The 22146-nt window shown below is 47.2% G+C and overlaps 1 protein-coding gene across 2 annotated transcripts in view; it reads left to right on the top strand.

The window, feature by feature from the left end:
• TOP3A (topoisomerase (DNA) III alpha) overlaps positions 1–21039 on the top strand; it is a 56210-nt gene extending 35171 nt beyond the window's left edge. For both annotated transcript variants that reach the window (XM_008062621.1, XM_008062622.1), the window contains 6 exons: positions 11797–11910; positions 12007–12172; positions 13868–14011; positions 16786–16908; positions 18167–18855; positions 20328–21039. In XM_008062621.1, the coding sequence (XP_008060812.1) occupies positions 11797–11910; positions 12007–12172; positions 13868–14011; positions 16786–16908; positions 18167–18855; positions 20328–20506 (1415 nt within the window). In that variant the 3' untranslated portion in view covers positions 20507–21039. The remainder of the gene's footprint in view (positions 1–11796; positions 11911–12006; positions 12173–13867; positions 14012–16785; positions 16909–18166; positions 18856–20327) is intronic.
• The last annotated feature ends 1107 nt before the right edge of the window (positions 21040–22146 follow it).

The raw sequence follows: 22146 nt of genomic DNA, 5'->3' as shown, positions 1-22146 counted from the left end.
AGCCCACCAGGTCGAGGCTGTAGTGGCCGGGAGCGGCCACTGCACTCCAGTCTGGGCGACAGAGTGAGACTCCAACAACAACAAAAAAAGGAATAATTTTAACTGTTTTTAGCCCCTCTCTGCCACATTTCTCCCCTTTGATGCTGACCCTTCATGAGTTAAAGAACATCATCTTCAGCTGGGCTCGGTGGCTCAGCCTGTAATCCCGCGATTTGGGAGACTGAGGTGAGTGGATTGCCTGAGCCCATGGGTTCGAGACCCGCCTGGGCAACTTGGGGAGACCTCATCTCTACAATAAATCAACCCGCTTCTTTGGGAGGCTGAGGTGAGTGGATTGCCTGAGCCCACGGGTTCGAGACCCGCCTGGGCAGCTTGGTGAGACCTCAGCTCTACAATAAATAAAAAACTAGCCGGGCATGGTAGCGCATGCCTGTAGTTCCAGCTACTTGGAAGGCTGAGGCGGAAGGATCACCAGAGCCCAGCAGGTCGAGACTGTGGTGGCTGGGAGCGTGCCACTGCACTCCAGTCTGGGTGACTGAGTGAGACTCCAACTCAAAAAAAAAGAAACTTTGAGAGGCCGAGGTGAGTGGATTGCCTGAGCCCGCGGGTTCGAGACCTGCCTGGGCAACTTGGCGTGACCTCATCTCTATAATAAATCAAGCCAGGCGTGGTAGTGTGCGCCTGTAGTTCCAGCTACTTGGAAGGCTGAGGCGGTAGGATTGCTGGAGCTCAGCAGGCGAGGCTGCGGTGGCCAGGAGCGGCCACTGCACTCTAGTCCGGGCGACAGATTGAGACTCCAACTCAAAAAAAGAAAAGGAAAAAGAACATCATCTTCAATTTGGTGCATTAACATTGTGTGGGCTGCAGTTTTTCGTTCAACAACAGGATTACAGACCCAATAATATACATAAATCCTCCCAGACCCGAGAACATGTTTTCAAATCAATTGCCAATTTTTATGCCATGCCATTTTTGTACTGGGACATGGGAAGCTTTCTAATATTGGTGGCTATATCAGTTATAGCTTTATTGTTATCATCTCTTTGGAAACAACAGAGCTATTACATTTTTCACATAATCCTCCTCCTTCTGCTAGCAGGTAGTCCAAAGCTAAATGATTCTGATATATGGCGGTGCGCATTTGGGCTTGTTGAGCAGCAAGCTCAAAAGCCGTGACTGTTTGGTTAGTTGTAATTTAAAAGACAGCTTGTAACCTGATAACATGATTTAGCATATACAAAGGCATGTGGTATCCCCAGCTTTCATCTTGTGCCCATGTGACTGGGCCATAAGTATTTTTTATTCTCTGGGGTGGCCATTTGTCATCTTTCCGAACCTGGGTCCCTCCTATATTAAGAGTTTGATCAAGAGATTGAGCATCCCGTGTTTTGAGGCTCTCATAAAGGGGGATGCCCAATTCATCTCCCTTCGGGTTAGGCAGAAGGAAAAATCCTGGCTGAATTATTCCTGTGGTACATATGCCTTTCCTTAGTGCTGGGAGTTGGGTGTATGCAACCTTTCCATATATCCAAAACAGCCCTTTGGGGGCTTTCCAGAGGTCTAGATTTACAGAGGACAGTTTTTTCCAGCTTGGACTTGTAATGGGGATACCTTGAAATGGGTTAGCTTGTTCAGAGGATAGTACTGTACAGTTACTTATAGTTTGGGTGATAGTAGTACACTGGGAAGATTTAGTTGCATAAGCAGGTGCCCAATACCAAACAATCCTTGTTGGCCATCAGGTTCGGTGGGTTGAATTCCAATACAATATTCTTTTACAAGGAGTTTCTCCTACCCATTGAGTATAAGCAGTCTCTCCAAGGAGAGGACCCATTTGGGGGGTAGGTTGTCTGTTTTAACAGTTACAGAATTGTTCCATTGAAGAAGCTGGTATTCGTCAAAACTAGTTCCTTTCCAAAGCCATTCTTCCGTCATCAGGGCTCCTCCACATACCCAACAATTGGTGACACCATGGTTGAGGGAAGGGAGTTAACTTTGGCTGTCGGGTAGCCGGGGAGGTTATAAATTGTACAACTTCTTTAAGCAGTTGCTTAGTGATGCCCATAATATTAGGCCGTTTGGGGGAGAAGGGACCTACAGGCTGGGTAATCACGGAGTGTTTGGCTCCCATGTCAACCATGAAGTTCATACATTTGTCCCCTACTGTCGTGCTGACCATAGGATCCTAGGGACCTAAAGATAGTAGGGAGCCCGGTCTGGCCTATTCTTGTTGCAGTCCTTCCATAGAGACTATGCCTATAAAGCTCCTGTTGATAAGTGGAGCCTTATGGGCCTCCTAGGGGGTATGAGAGAAGGAGGGGAAAAGGTCATCAACATGAGCAAGGTCTCTGAGGTGTTCCAGGGAACTGACGAGAGCCCAAGCCAGTTCTGAGAGACTCTGTGAAGCCTTTTGGCTACATACCCTTTTGATCCAGAGACAGCTGAAAATCAGCATATGGAAAACACAACTTTTGTTGTACAGCCCTAGGGGGATAGCCAACATAAGCTACACAAGCTAGAGGGCTTTGCTGGAATGCATGTCAGCCAGCTGCTTGAAGATGCCACTAAAGTATTCATTAACCGGGACAAAGAGGCCCAAAAAGAGGCAGACCAAAGAAAATGACCATGGTTGCTGCTGCCATTGCAGGGTACCATATCACAAGTCCACTGGGAGAAAACAGAGGCAGAGGGCGGGGAAGAAAACAGCCAGGTCGGCAGTTTCCCAGAGTGAGGCCCAAACCACCTCAGCCTGCCCAGAGACCCCTGAATCTCATCTATCAGCCTACAAAAGGGACATCACAACCCCCTATGAAGTTAGGGAGAAACCAGTGTGCCTATTGTTACCAAGAAGGCCACTGGAAGGGTGAATGCCTCCAACGAATAGCTGATGAGGAAGCCCAACAGAAAAATGGCCCACAACAAGCCCAAATGCACACCACCATGTATCAGAATCATTTAGCTTTAGACTACCTGCTAGCAGAAGGAGGAGGATTATGTGAAAAATTTAATAGCTTATTGTTTGCAAATAGATGATAACAGTAAAGCTATAACTGATATAGCCACCAATATTAGAAAACTTGCCCATGTCCCAGTACAAAAATGACATGGCATAAAAATTGGCAATTGATTTGAAAACATGTTCTTGGGTCTGGGAGGATTTAAGTACTTTACTGGGTCTGTAATCCTGCTGTTGGGATCCTGTCTTATCTTCCCTTGCATATCCCCAGTAATCATAAACTCCATCTCTGAGTTGATAAAAACAGTTGAACGAAAAACTGCAACCCACATAATGTTAACGCACCAAATTGAAGATGATGCTCTTTAACCCCTGAAGGGTGGAGCATCAAAGGGGGGAATGTGGCAGAGAGGGGCTAAAAATAGTTAAAATTATTCCTTTTAAAAAAATCAACCTGCAAGCTCCCAACCTGCTAGACATGGGATGTGAGAAAACCAAATAGCCAGGAGCCGCCTTCCTGTAAATGCAGGATAATAATCGATTCACAACCTTACCGCCTCCCATCCTCCTGGTTACTGTTGGGGTCCCATTGGGGATCCTCCTCTGGAAACTGATTTTGGGCATATGCCTGGGTGTTGAGTGCTCCAGCCAAGGTGTGTTCCACTAGCTATTTTATAGCCCCCTGTGTAATTCTCCCATGCTCTTCAGTATTGAATAGTGTCAGGAGGAGTTGGGGGCAGCCCACCCAGGTTGCCTCTGGTTCTAGATAATGGACTGTATTAAGTCAGTCATAGCCCAAGTCTTTTCCATGAAGGATGGCATATGATTTTTCCAATTCATGAGGTCTGTGGTAGCGAAAGGCTGGTACACAAGTGTGCGTTGCCTACCTTGGATTTGACCTTCTATAATAAATAGGTCCCCTAGTCTCCCACAGTGGCATCTGGAAGGCATCACGACATTCCCCTGATGTGAAGTCAGACATGCATTTTGGCAGCTGCTTTCTAGGTGGGGTGTGAGGAGCCAGAACAGATGTTTCAGGTGTGGTCTCTGATTGTTTAAGAGACATACTAGGCTTAGGAGTGCATTCCAATTGTGAGCCTCTAACAGTGGGACTGAAGGAGCAGGCAGCAACAGTGGGTATACTGGAGAATAAGGTGGTGGGATTTCCGTTTCATCAGCCAGCACCGGCTTATCAACTAATTCATCAGACTCTAATGGGCATTTGAAATGGGCTGTTTTGAGGGCTACCATAATTTTGCAGTTGTCTTCCCAGCAAACTTTTAGCCAAGAGGTCTGCAAGGACCACATCCTGCCAACAGTTGATGTAAGGGAATTGGTCTGGGTTATCTGGCTCTCCTACTATAATTTTATATACTCTCTTAATGGTTCTTCTATCTAAGGATCCCTCTGGCAGCAATCCAGTCCAGAAAGAGGGCCAGTGTATTTCATAGAACATATGGAGCTTTCTCCAAGACAATTTGACACCATAACAATCTCTACAGGAAGTTTGCCAAGTTTTTAAGCATACGAGCAGCAGGGGTATTCTTACTTTGGTTTCCACCCATTAACTCCCCCTAACAGATAGCAAGCACACACAAGTGAGGGAATAGTGGGCATGGGAAACAGCTGCTTGGTCCTCTCCAGCCATACTCCTCGTGGAGATATTTCAGACACCTCTTAGCAGTTGGTGGGTTGGTATAAACCCCCAACCTGGACCAACTGTATGATGGGACTGGGGCTGCCCTCAGCTGTTTGAGGTCATCACTGGCTTAGATCGAGACGCGACACTCGCTTCGGCCCTTTGGTCAGGTCAGAACCCTTCGGCTGTCTGTGCCATTCACATGCAGTCACACAGCATATTCTCCAACCCTCCACCCTCGAGACAGTGTTTCCTTCCACTGCCTTTCAGTCCTTTCCGTCAGACTTGAGACTGCTAGCAGACTCTGGGAGATCATCAAGCTCCCCTTCTGCCATCTATTGGCAGGTCTATGCACAAACCCTTCCTACCCTTTCCATCGGGCGTTGCTTCTCACACCAGTTCCTGCACCTCTTTTGGGTCCCTGTGCTTTCGAGATCTGAGCCTTGGTGCGCCAGGAGGGGACGCCCTCCTACAGATCAAAAGGTCCGCTGTGCACCAGGCGAGATTGCCTCTCTTGTCGCCCTGGGGGTCATACCCCTGTGACAAAGGAGGTGGAACACACCATCTCCATTTCCTGGCCCATGCAGCAAGAAATGTTGCAGGTAAACAGAGAGACCGTGACACGGGCTAATTCAAGAAGCAGCGTTTTATTGGCTCCGGTGCTACTCAGCAGGCTAATGCTCCAAGGCTGAGCAACCCGGAGAAGGAGAAGGGTTTTATATGTTAGTTTAGGTAAGGGAGGGGGTCGCGATGTATGGCTATACATTTTTCTTTGGAATTTGCAAGGTTATATTCAACAAAATCTGATTTTCAAACAACAAATTGTTTCTAGGATATACATGACAAGCAGGTGTTATAAACTGATGACTTCACAAAAAGAGGTTGCAGGGGTAAGGTTGTGAATCAATTCCGATCTTGCACTTACAGGAAAGCAGCTTGTAGCTATTTGGTTTTCTTACATCCCATGTCTAGCAGGTTTGGAACTTGCAGATTGATTTTTTTAAAAAGGAATAATTTTAACTGTTTTAGCCCTTTTCTGATCTAAGCCATCCAGATCTGTTTCAGCTGTGGCATCGTTTACAGGCTTGCAGACACTGGCTGAAATTCTTGCATGACCATTGTTTAGGCATGGAATTGCTGGATTTTGTAAGAAACAAATTTAGCCGGGCTAGGTGGCTCAGCCTGTAATCCCGTGCTTTGGGAGGCTGAGGTGAGGGGATTGCCTGAGCCCGCGGGTTCGAGACCCGCCTGGGCAACTTGGTGAGACCTCATCTCTACAATAAATCAAGCCGGGCGTGGTAGCGCGCGCCTGTAGTTCCAGCTACTTGGAAGGCTCAGGCAGAAGGATCGCTGGAGCCCAGCGGGTCGAGGCTGCGGTGACCGGGAGCGGCCACTGCACTCCAGTCTGGGCGACAGAGTGAGACTCCAACTCAAAAAAAAAAAAAAAAAAAGGAAACAAATTTAACCAGGCAGTGAAGAGACAGGGACCAAAAAGTAGCAGGATTATGACCATTATAATGGGCCCAATAAAAGGACTAACTTAAGCAACCCCTCCTTCTGCACCAAGTAGAGAAATTAAGTGAAGCCATGTGTATATATGAACAATTTAGTTGGTGACTGATTGCCTTTTGTACAAGGGCTACAAGACCTGTAGTTATTAGCGTGATGTAAATAATAAACTTCAATTTCTGTGGCTTTTATTATAAGTAGAAGCTGAGTGAGTAAAAAAATCTCAGAGGAAAGTATTTTACTTGTACCAGTTTCATAAAACAGCTGTGTTTTATTTTTTTAAATGTATTGCAGGTAAGCTGGTTTTCTTTTCTTTTTTTTTTTTTTTTTTTTTTGAGCTGGAGTCTTACTCCATCACCCAGGCTGGAGTGCAGTGGCAAGCTCATGGCCACCCCAGCTTCGACCTGCTAGCTTCAGGCAATCCTTCCACCTCAACCTTCCAAGTAGCTGGAACTATAGGCACACGCTTCCGCGCCCGGCTGATTTTTAAATTTTTATTGTGGAGATGAGGTCTCGTCAAGTTGCCCAGGCTCGTTCTCAAACCATGGGCTCAGGCAGTCCGCTCACCTCAGCCTCCCCAAAGTGCTGGGATTACAAGCTGAGCCACCACGCCCTACTAAGCTGATTTTGTATAGATGCTGTAGATAAACAGATTTCCCTTTTTTTTTTTTTGAGTTGGAGTCTCGCTCTGTCACCCAGACTGGACTGCAGCAGGCTGCTCTCGACCTGCTGGGCTCCAGCGATCCTTCCGCCTCAGCCTTCCGAGTAGCCGGAACTACAGGCGCGCGCTACCATGCCCAGCTGATTTTTTGATTTGTTGTAGAGATGAGGTCTCGCTGCCCAGGCGGGTCTCGAACCCGCGGGCTCAGGCAGTCCACTCACCTCAGCCTCCCAAAGGCGTGGGATTACAGGTTGAGCCACCGAGCATAAACAGATTTTCTATGGAGACAGAAGAAGAGCAGGTCAACGTTTGGAATCGTTTATAAACTAGTTTTTAGAGTTACTGATGAATCTCTAGACTATGGTGGCAACCTGACAGATTTTTCTGGACTGGGACTTGGACCAGGCACTTAAGTGAACCTAATAAAAGTTGGGGAGAAACCCAAACATGTTAGATTAGAGACTTGCATCCAGGAAAAAAACCTTAGGATATGAAACTTAAAAACAGTGAACAAGAGAATATAAACAGGTATGTTACAGTTTCTTTTAAAACTTAGTTTCGACCGGGCTCGGTGGCTCAGCCTGTAATCCCAGCACCTTGGGAGACTGAGGTGAGTGGATTGCCTGAGCCTGCGGGTTCGAGACCAGCCTTGGCAACTTGGCGAGACCTTGTCTCTACAATTAAATTTTAAAAAACCAGGTGTGGTAGCGTGCATCTGTAGTTCCGGCTACTTGGAAGGTTGAGGTAGAAAGATTGCCAGAGCCCAGAAGTTCAACGCTGGGGTGGCCGTGATTGTGCGTTCCACTACACGCCACCCTGGGCAAAGGAGTGAGACTCCAACTCAAAACCAAAACCAAAAACTTAGTTTTTCCAATTTCTGTTTTTATTAAAGGCAAATTATAGTAGGGCCAGTTTACTTGCAAATTAAGATTTGGACTTAATATGTCTTATTTGTATGAAGTATAACAAGATAACTGGGCATGGTGGCTCATGCCTATAATCCCAGCACTTTGGGAGGCCAAGGCAACCCAGTTCAAGACTAACCTGGGCAACTTGGGGGGACCTCTTCTCTACAATAAGTCAAAAAATTAACCAGACGTGGTGGCACACGACTATAGTTCTAGCTACTTGGGAAGCTGAGGCAGAAGGATTACCTGAGCCCAGCAGGTTAGGGCTGCAACAGAGTGAGACTCCAACTCAAAAAAAATGTATAATAAGATATTTGCCTTTTTGGCCTTTTAAAAATTAGCTTTGTTAAAACTTCTTTTCAAGCCGGGCTCGGTGCCTCGATCTGTAATCTCGCGCCTTTGGGAGGCTGAGGCGAGTGGATTACCTGAACCCACGAGTTCGAGACCTGCCTGGGCAGCGAGACCTCATCTCTACAATAAATAAAAAAATCAGCCAGGCGTGGTGGCGCATGCCTGTAATTCCGGCTACTTGGAAGGCTGAGGCAGAAGGATCGCCAGAGCCCAGCAGGTTGAGGCTGCGGTGGCCGGAGCGGCCACTGCACTCCAGTCTGGGCGACAGAGTGAGACTCCAACTCAAAAAAAAAACAAACAAACTTCTTTTCAAAAAGAATTTCAGATTAGATAAACTCTTAATCTCTTAAAGCTGTTTATTGTGAAATATTCTAGTTAAAGCCTTGGTAAAATGACCAGTGTTTCCAATTATATTTTGTTACAAAAGAAAACGTTGTTGAACTTATGCAGACAACCATATTGTTATAAATTAATACTTACAGTTTTTAAATTTTAGAGAAATTAGGTGTAAAGAGATAAACAAAAATATCCAGGCATGGTGGCTCACATCTGTAATCCCAGCACTTTGGGAAGCAGAGGTGAGAGGATTGCCTGAGCCCAGGGGTTCAAGACTAGCCTGGGCAACTTGGCAAGACCTCAACTCTACAATAAATTTAAAAAATTAGTGGGCATGATGGTATGTGCTGCCAGTAGTTCCAGCTACTTGTAAGACTGAAGCAGAAGGATCGCCTAAACCCAGCAGGTTGAGGCTGCGGTGACCGTGAGCATGTCACTGTACTCCAGCCTGGAAGACAGCGTGAGACTACCTAAAAAAAAAAAAAAAAAAAGCTGGGCTCGGTGGTTCAGTGGCTCAGCCTGTAATCCCATGCTTTGGGAGGCTGAGGTGAGTGTATTGCCTGAACCCACGGGTTCAAGACCTGCCTGGGCAACTTGGCGAGACCTCATCTCTACAATAAAAAACAGGAAAACAAATTGTAAGGATTAGAGAGACTGAATTGCGAACATGAAATTTATATATTGAACGTTTTTTAAACATAATGGGTTTTAAAAGCATGATGATTACAGGTTACCACAAAACAACCACTCATGTAGCCAAAATGATAACTTAGAGATTCGACAAGCACAAAATCCTTACTTTTTTTTTTTTGAGTTGGTGTCTCACTCTGTTGTACAGGGGTGGAGTGCAGTAGCATGCTCATGACCATCCCAGCCTCAACCTGCAGGGTTCAGGCCATCCTTCCACCTCAGCCTTCTAAGTAGCTGTAACTAAAGGCACATGCCACCACGCCCAGCTAATTTTTTTATTTATCATAGAGTTGAGGTCTCACCAAGTTGTCCTGACTGGTCTTAAACCCCTGAACTCAGGCAATCCTCTCGTCTTGGCCTCCAGAAGTGCTGGGATTAAAGGCTTCAGCTCCACACCTGGCCACATCTTTACTCTTGATAGAGAACATTCACTCTTTTTTTTGAGTTGGAATGTCACTCTGTCGCCTAGGCTGGAGTGCAGTGGTACACTCACGGCCACTGCAGCTTTGACTTGCTAGGCTCAGGAGATTCATTTGCCTCAGCCTTCCAAGTAGTTGGAGCTACAGGCGCATGCTACCATGCCTGGCTTACTTTTTTATTTATTGTAGAGACAAGGTCTCACCAAATTGCCCAGGTTGGTCTCAAACCCCTGAGCTCAGGCAATCCTCTTGCCTCAGCCTCCCAAAGTGCTGAGTTTACAGGCTTGAGCCACTGTGCCTGACTTGAGGAGATTCATTCTTTTAGGCAGTAAAAAAGAAAGACAAAGGGAACCAGTTGAATTTGCCTTTTCTCCCCCTAGTTTTTTGCAGTTTATAGAAACCTTTATTGTTTCCTGAAATGATATAAAAATCTTGCTTAAGCCAGGTTTGTTGGCTCAGCCTGTAATCCTGTGCTTTGGGAGGCTGAGGTGAGTGGATTGCCTGGGCCCGCGGGTTTGAGACCCACCTGGGCAACTTGACGAGACCTCATCTCTACAATAAATAAAAAAAAATTAACCAGGCATGGTAGCGCATGCCTGTAGTTCCAGCTACTTGGAAGGCTGAGGCAGAAGGATCGCCGGAGTCCAGCAGGTCAGAGGCTGCGGTGGCCGGGAGCGTGCCACTGCACTCCAGTCTGGGCGACAGAGTGAGGCTCCAACTCAAAAAAAAAAAAATCTTGCTTAAAAGAGAATAGCAAATGTTATCCTCTCATGAGGGTATTATGTTATTAAAGCTAAATTTAATAAAACTTGATGACCAAACCTATCTAACTGTGATTAGATTAATGCTTTGAAAGCTTGTTTTCACATAAGGGCCTAGATTTTGGCCAAGAATTAATATGGGTGCAGTGGCTCATGGCAGTGATCCTAGCACTTTGGGAGGTTGAGGTTAGAGGATTGCCTGAACCCATGAGTTCGAGACCAGCCTGGGCTATGTGGTAAGATCTTGTCTCTACAATAAATTTAAAAAAACCTGGCTGGGTGTGGTGGCACATGTCTGTAGTTCCAGCTATTTGGAAGGCTGAGGCAGAAAGATTGCCTGAGCATAGCACATTGAGGCTGCAGTGGCCGTGAGCATGGCACTGCACTACAGCCTGGGTGACAGAGTGAGACTCCAACTCAAAAAAAGCATTAGTATGCTTAATGTGTAAAAAACTAAACATCCTTTTAGAGTTTAGCTAATTTGACCATATATGTGATTAATCTGGCATAAACATTTAACAACTTGTACTTAAAGATGTAAGTTTAATGACAGCTTAAGTACAAAGAATATTATAGAAACAAAGTTTTATATTTTAAAACATCAGCGGAAATAGTATTTGACCAATGGATCAAATACTATTTAGATAAAATGCTTAAATTCTGAACATATTGTTTTTTACCTATTTTAAAACTGCAGTTACTAAAGATTGACAGATTAGTGCTTTACGATAAAAAGACTGTTACTTTGACATAATAGCATTTTGGCTTAACATCAGTGTAATTGATATTAATGATTAATTCATAGAAATAACTAAATTTTTTAGCAAACTTGATTGTTCATAGAATTTCCACAAATCTTACACATACCATTTTACGACATGCTTGAACCCTTCATTTTTGTTCTATACTTTTGTATTTCCCAAATAACCAGTAACTATATATTATAGGACAAAAATTTACTATACAATAAATTTCTATACAATATTATTCTCTTTCCTTTATATCCTTCCTTACCAAAAACATATCTTACATCAATAACTAACTTTGTGTTTTTAGGTGGTCAAGAGTCTTACCCTGTCGCCCAGGCTAGAGTGCAGTGGCACATTCATATCCACCGCAGCCTCAACCTGCTGGGCTCAGGTGATCCTTCTGCCTCAGCCTTCCAGGTAGCTGGAACCATCATACCCAGCTGATTTTTTGATTTGTTGTAGAGATGAGGTCTCACCAAGTTGCCCAAGCTGGTCTCAAACCCCTGGGCTCAGGCAATCTTCTTGCCTCCTCGTCCCAAAGTGCTTGGATTACAGGCATGAGCCACCCGACCTGGCTGACAAGGATTTAAAGAAGGAATTTTCAAGCTGGGATTGTTAGCTTTGTTAAGTAACAGGATGTGAGGGGTTGGGAAAGTTGAGGTTGCTTTTCTGATTTCTCTCATAAGCCAGATGGGAATGGAGATGTCCCTACCTGCATGGGTCATCCAAGCAGAGGAGGGGTTGGAGTGAGCAAGGTGCCAACAGGCCATCTTGGTACAGCTGTATTACTTCTGAGTAACCAGGAAATGGCTTACAGGTACTGATGCCACTCATGCGGAGCACATTGAGACCATCAAAGCCCGGATGTATGTGGGGCTTACTTCAGACAAGCGGTTCCTCCCTGGACACCTGGGCATGGGACTTGTGGAAGGTAAGGGATGAGGCAATGGATAGCAAGTGACTTTGTGGCCCAAGTCCCCCAAGGGTGTTGGGTGAGACCTCACAGAGCACTGTTCTTTCCCTGCAGGTTATGATTCCATGGGCTATGAGATGTCCAAGCCCGATCTCCGGGCTGAGCTAGAAGCTGATCTGAAGTTAATCTGCGAGGGCAAAAAGGACAAATTTGTGGTTTTGAGGCAGCAAGTACAGAAATATAAGCAAGTTTTCATTGAAGCGGTGGCTAAAGCAAAGAAGTGAGTACCGACCCTGCTCCTGTCCCAGAGGTCATTTAGCTCCTAGCCTGGCAGTAGCATTTCCCCACTGAGCAGTGAGAATTCTTAACGCTGCCAGATTCTTCTTCACCAGTGACCTCCTGGTGGGAAGGGGGGGTGCTGTCCACATACTGCTCTTTCCCTTTGGGTTTTCCTCCTCAGATTTCTGTTTATTCCTCTCCTTAGAGCTTTGCCCATATAGAAATAGTAGTCAGAATGGTCTGCCCCAGTTATTCTGGGCTACTGGCTTTAGAAATGCCATGCAGGTTATTTTCTTTCTGTCTTGAATTAGGCAATGTAGTCTTTTAAATCAGTAAGCCCAAGTGCTGGAGTATGATCCATTTATTCTCTGGAGCATTTGGAGGTATCCATTTAGCAAGCAGTTTGTATGCGTTTTGTTGGAAATTATGTGTTTCTACCTGTGATGCTGTGATTTAGAATAAAATACATATATATATTTGGGTTTCCTGGCCCACAACTCCTCAAACCCTTGGAATATCCAAAGCGATAAGTGGCTTTTATATGCTAATGAATGACTGGTGTGGGGCGAGGCTTCTGGATCACCTCAGGATGGAACAACCCTGTGATTAGAAGGTTGAACTTTCAGCCCTACCCCCCATCTTCAGAAACCCCAGAGGAACAGGAGATTGAATCGGCCAATGGCCAATAATCAAACATGCTTGAGTAACGGAGCTTCCAGAACAACCCAAAAGGAACAGGGTTCAGGGAGCTTCCAAATAGCTGAGCATGTGGAGGCTCCTGAAGGGTGGCACTCTTGAAACGACGTAGAAGCTCTGTGCCCCTTTCCCACATCCCTTGTCCTGTGCATCTCTTTCATCTGGCTATTCATCCATATCCTTTATATTAAATGAGTAGATGTACGTAAAGTGTTTACTTGAGTTCCGTAAGCTGTTCTAGCAAATTTATCAAGCCTGGGGAAGGGGTTATAGCTAGTTTGTCAGAAGTACAGGTCACAGCCTGGGATTTGTGGTTGACATCTGTAGGCCAGAGAGGGTGGGGCTGTCTTGGGACTGAGCTCTTAACGTTGAGATCTGTCTCCAGTCTATGGCCATACCACCCTGAACACACCCTATCTTGCCTGATCTTGAAAGCTAAGCAGGGTCAGGCCTCCTTAGTACTTAGGTGGGAGATCTGTCTCCAGGTACTAGTGTCAGAATTGAGTTGGACTAGAGGACACTCAGCTGGTGTCTGTTGGAGAACTGTTTGTTGTACAGAGAGAAACCCCCACGCATCTGGTGTTGGAAGTGTATTATGAGACTGTAGTAGAAAATCGTCTGTTTTTTTCTGTCCTTCAGTCTACCCCATGCCAATTTTGAAAAGAAATGCATGAGATACTTTAAATTCAACGCAAACAGATACTTCTGGAGTTTATGTGTGGACCTTGTGTATAATAGCTGTTTCAAGTGGGGCTGGTGACAAGGCAGAAGAATCTGTCTGTAGCTAGATACTTCTAGGCACTGGCCAGGAGATAGAAAGGAGCCAGGGCCATTGGTGAGCTTAGTCTCCTCTTTCTGCCCTTTGTCCTCTGCAGTAGGCCTGCAACTCACTGACCAGTTGATTCCCAGGGTTACGCATGTTGTGTGCACATAAGAAGGTTGTAAATGCCTTTGTGGTGGTTGGATTGTTGATTGGTGAGTGTCTTCACCTTTTCTTCAGGTTGGACGAGGCCTTGGCCCAGTACTTTGGAGAAGGAGCAGAGGTGGCCCAGCAGGAAGAGATCTACCCAACCATGCCAGAGCCCATCAGGAAGTGCCCACAGTGCAATAAGGACATGGTCCTCAAGACCAAAAAAAGTGGCGGGTCAGTGCCCGGGATTCTGCCCTCACCTGTGCTCTCCAGCACTCTTTGCATTTCTGTAAAATTAGTTAAAGGCAGGCCTGCTGTGGCCAGCTCCTGGATAAGGATGAGGATAGTTGAGTGGGGTCAGGCCTTTGAGGTGTGGAGTACTGTGGGACTCCACAGCGGGTAGGGAACTGAGTGGGTTTTTTTTTGTTTTTTGTCCTTTATGGATATAGATGGTCACTTACCTAATGTGTGGTGAATGGAGGAGCATGAGCTTCAGGTGTAAATGAGTCTGGATTCAAATCCAACTTCTTTTATTTATTTATTTATTTTTGAGTTGGAGTCTCACTCTGTCGCCCAGACTGGAGTGCAGTGGCCGCTCCCAGCCACCGCAGCCTCGCCTCCTGGGCTCCGGTGATCCTTCCACCTCAGCCTTCCAAGTGGCTGGAACTACAGGCGCGTGCTACCACACCTGGCTAATTTTTTGATTTATTGTAGAGATGAGATCTCACCAAGTTGCCCAGGCGGGTCTCGAACCCGCCTGCTCAGGCAATCCACACACCTCAGCCTCCCAAAGGCGCGGATTACAGGCTGAGCCACCAAGCCTGACTTCTTTTTTTTATTTTTTTTTAAACATTTTTTATTTTATAATTGTGGGGTACAGTTAAGGGCTAGGTATACAAATATGCATTGTGCAGTCAAATCCAACTTCTAGCACAGATAAACTGTGTGGCCCAAATCAAATGATTTGACTACTCTGAGCCCCAGTTTCTTTTTTCTTAAAACAAGGCTATTAGTGTCTGTCTTACAAAGCTGTGTTAATGGTGACAATTTGATTAAAAGGATCAAGACTATCTGGCACATTACCGGATATGTTGTACATATTCACCCAGTACTAGTTTTCTTCTCTCCTAGTTTTAGCTCTGAATTAGGCCTGAAAAATCAGTTTCCTTTTTGTTTTCAGTACAGTAGATCTGAGTGGGCAGTTTACCTACAGGATCAAGTTGTCCAGTCAGACCTAGTTGTCCAAGCAGCGGCTGGCCATTGGAAGAAGTTCACGGAGAAAGAGGTGCTAGAGAAGGGTGGCAGCCATCATTCCTCAGGTGGCGTCCCTTGCCAGCTGGTGTGGTGCAAGGTGCTCTGTAACATTCTCTCATTGCATCTGCATAACCACCCTGCGAGGATTGTTTTTTTTTAAGGGATGGGTTCTCACTCCTGGGCTCAAGCAATCCTCCTGCCTTGGCCTCCCAAAGTGCTGGGATTACAGGCATGACCCGCCACACCTGGCCAAGGCAGTGATTTTGAAAAAGTAAAAACTGAGGCTTAGGCCAGGCTTGGTGGCTCAGTGTGTAATCCCAGCACTTTGGGAGGCCGAGGTGAGTGGATTGCTTGAGCCCATGGGTTTGAGACCACCCCAGGCAACTTGACGAGACCTCATCTCTACAATAAATCAAAAATTAGCTGGGCATGGTAGCGTTTGCCTATAGTTCCGGTTACTTGGAAGACTGAGGCGGAAGGATCATCTGGGGATGGCCATGAATGTGCCATTGCACTCCAGCCTGGGCGACAGAGTAAGACTCCAACTCAAAAAAAAAACAATGCTGAGGTTTAAATGACTGGGGCACTTGTTTGGAGTCAGATAGACCTGGTAGGCAGTAAAGTCAGAGTTTGAATCCAGAACTTCACTGTGTTTCTCCATCCTGCCTGGGGCTACAGTGTCACGTTGCCTCCTTGCTGCTGAATGAGTAAAGTTTCCCCCAACTCCTTACTCCCAGCCATCAGCAGCCTGCCTGACCCAGTGAAGAGGTCATCTCAGCTCTCAGGACCAAGAGGTCTGTGGGCCAGACCTGGAAGCAGGTAGCAAAGCTCCCATCACCCACAGACAAGGCAGTGCCACTTTAGGCTTAGCCCTATACCTGGGCATGTATTTCAGTGCTTACTAAATGCTATTGATGGTTTTTCTTTACCACCAGTAGACTACTGGATTAGTAATAATTAGAATATTAGGAGAGAGAATACTTTTGTTTTAGCTCTGAATTCTTCACGTACTTGGTAACAAATGAATACTCTCAGTCACCCAGGGAGGTTTGGAGATTGTCTTGTGTGATTTACCACTTCAGGGTCTAGCTGATAATTTCCTTTTCTGGGTTTGTGAATTTCCTATTTAAATAGGGCCTTAGGGGTTTTTTGTTTTGTTTTGTTTTGTTGTGTTTGCTTTTTTTCTGCTTAGTCATACCCAGGCACACTTTGAAAATAATGTACATGTAGGCTGATCAAACCCTAAAGTTTCATGACCTGAAGGTGCAGAGAAACATTAGCCAGGAAGGATGACTGGTGTAGGAGTTGGGGGTGAGGCTCTCGATAGACAGGTGGGGTTCCAGTCCTGACTCCTATCCTTACATGCACATCTCTGGGTAGGTTTCCAGACTACTCCAAGCCTCCATTTACTCACATGCAAACTGAGAGTTCTGCTGGCTCCACTCATTTGTCATGAGGCAGAAACACAAAGAATGTGTGTGAACACTTAGCACAGAGCACTCAGTACCTGGTTTTACCTTGACTAGTTGTTTTTTAAGCAGAAAGCAAAGTCAGCAATAGCTGCATTTTTAGGGATGGGGCAAATAAATAGGCTTCTTTCTTCAGAGTCATTCAATATCAGTGACAGTGTATGCAATTAAGTGTCTTCCAGAAAAATGAATGTCCTCATCAGTCAGCTGAGGAAAGGTAGATGGGCGAGAGCCTCACCCTGTCTCCTGTGCTCCCATGATCTGACCTGGTCTCCTGCTCCTCAGGTTCTACCTCAGCTGCACAGGTTTCCCAGAGTGCCGCTCGGCCATGTGGTTTCCTGACTCGGTGCTGGAGGCCAGCAGGGACAGCAGTGTGTGTCCGGTTTGTCAGCCGCAACCTGTGTACAGGTGAGCCGGGCACCCAGGTCAGGCGCCGCCTCTCGAACATGTGCACCACAACACCTATCCTTCCCTTCCTCCTGGTAGAACCCAGAGGGGAGGATCGGGGATTCCACTAAGGCACTACTGGGCTTTAGCTGCACTCGGGAGAGCCAGGCAAGCAGGCCTGGTCTGGTTCTGCTGTGTTTCGTGTGCCATCACTGCCTTGGAGGGTGTGGAAGCCCAGCCTGGGAGTGGGCTCTGGGTGGCCAGGGAGGACCCCTCTGTGCAGCATGGAGAACCACGACAGCTCCCTTCCAGATAGATCACAGCTGCATTGGAATCAGAAAATTATTCATGTGTTAAGTATGTTGTCTGAGTGCCTCCAAAAAGCCTAAAGCCCTAGTGCAGGACAGTACCTCCCAAACCTCTGGGTCACAAGACCCCCCCCACTCTGAAAAATCATTGAGGAGCCCAGATAACTTTTGTAGTGGGTTATTTATCAGTATCTACTATATTCAAAATTAAAGTGGAGACATCTTTTAAAGTATTTTGTTGCTGTTGTTTTTGTTTTGAGTCGGAGTCGTACTGTTGCCCAGGAGTGCAGTGGTACTCTGACGACCACCGCAGCCTCCAACTACCAGGCTCAGGAGATCTTCCACCTCAGTATTAAAGTATTATATTAACTCACTGATAGCAAATGCATTGCATACTAACATAAATAACTTTTTTTCACAATGTCTGTTTTCCAAAGCAAAATAATAATGAAGGGAATGATGTTTTACATTTTTGCAAGACTCATGTCTGGCTTAATAGAAGACTGCTGGATTCCCATATCCACTTCTGCAGTCAGCTGCTGTCATAGCATGTGCTGGACCCTCTGGAAAGCGCCAGTGCACACACGTGGAAAAATGAGATAAAAACTTCTTAGCATTATTATAAAACAGTATTGCCCTCTCCTTGAAAGGGCTGGGAACCCCTGGGACCCAAGAACCAAACTGAGAAGTACTGGTATAGAGAGAGTGGAAACTTTCAAAGGTATTTGTATTTGGTTGAATGACCGGGGTCTCAGATTTTACCTACACTGTTTCCTGCTCTGCATTCCTGTGACGACTGGTGGGGGCTTATGGTTGGCTAATCAAGAACTTCACCAAGGGTCTTACGTGGCCTTCCTGGGCTGTGAGTGACGGTGAGGAGAGGCCTAAGGCTGGAGGGGCCCTTTGAGGACCAAGTGCATGCTGCTGGCACCTGGTTGTTCATGTTTTTTCTCATCTGCTGGCCTCCCTAGGTTGAGGTTGAAGTTGAAGCGGGGTAGCCTTCCCCCAACCATGCCTCTGGAGTTTGTTGGTTGTGTCGGTGGATGTGATGAGACCCTGAGGGAAATTCTGCACCTGAGATTTTCACGGGGCCCCCCCAGAGCCAGCCAGCCCTCTGGCCATCTGCAGGCGAGCCAGTCCCTGAACAGGATGGACAGCAGCCAGCACAGCCATCTGCCAGGTCCTGAAAACAGACAGACTGGGCCCTCAAGGGCTCTGGCCCAGACCTTCCCACCACCCATTGCTGCTGGTGAAAGCAACTCTGTAACATGCAACTGTGGCCAGGAGGCCGTGCTGCTCACTGTCCGTAAGGAAGGCCCCAACCAGGGCCGGCAGTTCTATAAGTGCAACGGGGGTGGCTGCAACTTCTTCCTATGGGCAGACAGCAGCCATCCAGGAGCAGGAGGACCTCCCGCCTTGGCATCAAGACCTGCAGGCAGCTCACTGGGACACCATGCGGGCCCAGGGAGCCACCTGGGTGGGTTTGGAAGCCCTGGAGATGGCAGTGGGGGTGGTGCGTCCTGCCTGTGCAGCCAGCCCGCCGTCACACGGACTGTGCAGAAGGACGGGCCCAACAAGGGGCGCCAGTTCCACACGTGCGCCAAGCCAAGAGAGCAGCAGTGTGGCTTCTTCCAATGGGTCGATGAGAACGCAGCCCCAGGTGAGGAGGTGAGGTGGGTTTTCACAGTGGAAAGAAGGCAGGGCAGTGTTGTGGGGGGATCAGGAGAAGGTGCCCACGCTACCTTACACCTTCTTGTTTCCTTACTTGATCACTTTTGGCAAGTTGGCAGTAAGACACAGACTTTGTTCCAAATTAAAAAGTGGCTACCATATGTGGGTAGCCTGCGTCACTAAGCTAAAAAAACTTCATGTGCATCTTCTTTTATCTTCATCAGGTAAGCATTATGATCACAAGTTTACAAAAGTTACAAATGAGGAAGCTGAGGCACAAAAAGTGACTTTGCTCAGGGTCACGCAGTGACAGAGCCCAAGACTGGGACATGGGTCTGCCCCATCCCACAGCCCTGTGCTCCCCATAGCCTTTGTGACGCTTGCAGGAGCATGAACATCAGCCTTGTTTCTTCAGATGCACAGAATGGCCTAGATGATGTTGAGAAACCTGCCCGGGTTATCCAGCTTGGTCTGGTGTCCTGAAAACGGTGTCATGAGAACTGGCACCCAGGTACTGGATCAAAGTGGATGGTGGATGTGGAGGCACTTTGAATGGTCCCTGATGCTCTAGTGCTCAGCAGAGCTGAATGAAATACCTGAGAATGACCAAAAGGCCTAGTGGGAGCTTTCAACTTGTGCAAATCGTTCCAAAGCTCAGCTGTATCACCTTAACAAACAACTTGTTGTTCCTCAACAAGGAGGTACCTGCCTGCTTTCATAGGAATCCTGTTTTATAAAGATTTCTAGTTAGTCTCAGATTGTGATGCTAACACATGCCACTAACCTTGCATGCACAGGGAGAACCCAGAGGCTTGGTAAAAAGTATGGGAGTTTTGGAGCCAGCTGCCAGTGTTGGTGGGGCCCAGAGATGGCCATAGTAGTGACAGACCCACACTTGAAGTGTGTAAGAGGCTGTCTGGCCTTGGACACACTTCTGACATGCCAGGGCCACTTGTCTCCCCAGCTGGAAGAAAGTAGTGTCCGACTTCCAGGCCAGTTGATCCGCTGTTCTGGGTAATCAGGCAGCCAGTACCAAGAGGCTGTTTAGGGACTAGAAGGATCCAGAACTCAGGTTTCCTTGCCTGGAAGATGGGGAGCAGGTAACAGTCTGCTTGTCTTTGCCACTTCAACACAGGCCAGCTGCTTGCTCAGGTTTCTACCTCTATAAAAAAGGCCAGCACTTACTGACACCGGTACCTCCTTACCTGGACAGTGAGCATGAGGTGATGTCTCTGAATGCCTAGCATTCTTTAGAGAGAGGTGTCCGGTAACATAAGGTGGTAGGTAACATCATATCCTGAGTTTATGGAGTTGTCCTCTATAGAGTGGGGGGAGTCTGGCCTGTGGGGTGTATGTGACTGCAAAAGTTGGGACACCCTCCAACCAGCCCTGTAACCCGTAGTTGTTACCACTTCAGTGTGTCAGTTCTAAACCCACCTTTCCCCTGAACTCTTTCCACAGGGACTTTTGGAGCCCCCTACTGGCCAGGAGACAGAGGAAGAACCCAGGGGCCAGAGGCCAGAAGCAAAAGACCCCGGGTCAATTCCTCAGACATGGGGTCCTCGGCAAAGAAACCTCGGAAATGCAGCCTTTGCCACCAGCCTGGACACACCCGTCCCTTCTGTCCTCAGAACAGATGAGGGCAGGGTAGGGTAGAGAGTGCCACTTTCTCATATCTGCCCCTGTTGTGTCAGGAAGTTAGTTAACCAGGACCAGGTAGCTATTTGTTGTCCTGGAAACTTTGAGGAAAGTGTTAGCCTTTGGAATCAGGCCTTCCTGTGTCTAGGAGCACAAGGTCCAGACATTCAAGCAGACCATCTCTGCTGGGCAGTGGCCCTGTGCCTGGGGCTGAGGAATGACATGGTCACTGTTGAGAAGTCATGCGGCTCTTCCATCTGACCCCACGTGCACGGTTGCCTGGGTGTAGCCCACCGTGTTGCAAAGTGAGACGTGCCCGGGCCTGCTTCCTTCACCCCGAAAAGCTGCCTGAGTGACCAGCAAGCAATCCATGTGCAGGCTCTGGACAGGCTTCTCCACAGACAGCGCAAGAAGGGGTTGCGTGCAAGGACATGGCTGTTCTAACACTGATTATGCAGAAGCTTCTTTCTCTCTTCATATGGTAGCCAGAACACCCAGAGTTCATGTGCCTTAATAAAGAATCTGACCCCTTTTACCCTGACCGGTGAGAGTGCAGAGGGTCTGGGGACGCTTGCAGGAGCGGTGGACACAAGTACCAGCCAGCACTGGAGGGTGCTCTCACCCTGAGAGCTCTTGCCAGCCACCGTCTCGTGGCTCCCCTGCTAGCTCCAGCCCTTAAGCACTGAGCTCAGTTGCTCATCTCCCCCCTCCTCCCCCCAGTTTGTCCCTCAGAGCAGAGAAGATGCCCAATGTGAGTTTAGATCCAGATCACTAACTGTCCATTTTCCGCCCTTTCCAGCAGTGGCCATGTTCCCAGTCTGCCTTCACAAAAGCCTTGTGAATAATAACAGACACACACACTCTGATTTAGTTTAGAAGGTGTGTAGGCCAGGCTCGGTGGCTTAGCCTGTCATCCCAGCGCTTTGGGAGGCCAAGGCGAGTGGATTGCCTGAGCCTACGGGCTCAAGACCAGCCCAGGAAACTTGGCAAGACCTCATCTCTACAATAAATTAAGAAAAATTAGCCAGGCTTTGTAGCGCACACCTGTAGTTCTGGCTACTTGGAAGGCTGAGGCAGAAGGATCGCTGGAGTCCAGTAGGTCGACACTGGGGTAGCTGTGAGTGTGTCACAGAGAGAGACTCCAACTCAAAAAAAAAAGCAGATGTACAGAAGTGTGTGAGTGCCAGTGTCACATTTGCTAGTTGGTGAAGAATCTGGAATTGTTCTCAGGGCATGGACTCCTGACCCAGACCCATCAGACCGGTGATTCTATGTCCTGAGTGGGCGTCAGGGAGGATTTTTACAAATGCAGACTCCTGGGGTTGTTTCAGGAGCATTTCAATGAGTGGGTGGGGGTTGGGACCCTGCATATGGTACTTTTTTTCCTCCTCCTGGCCCCTGGCAACCACCAGTTTACTTTTTGTCTCTGTGAGTACTTATTCTGGATATTTCGTCTATGTGGATCACACTATGTGTCCTGTGTCTGGCTTCTTTCACGTAGCATTGTGTTTTTGAGGTTTACTCATGTTTTAGCATGTGTCAGTACTTCATTGTTACAGCTGAGATATTCCCTTGTATGATATACCATGTCATGTGTATCCATTTATCAGCTGATGGACCTCTGGGTTATGTCTACCTTTTG

This window comes from Carlito syrichta, unplaced genomic scaffold, assembly GCF_000164805.1.
Source record: "Carlito syrichta isolate Samal-C Ts95f unplaced genomic scaffold, Tarsius_syrichta-2.0.1 Scaffold305770, whole genome shotgun sequence".
NCBI classification, from domain to species: Eukaryota; Metazoa; Chordata; class Mammalia; order Primates; family Tarsiidae; genus Carlito; species Carlito syrichta.
Note: the sequence above shows the minus strand (reverse complement) of the source record. Positions and strands in the feature narration are given on the sequence as shown.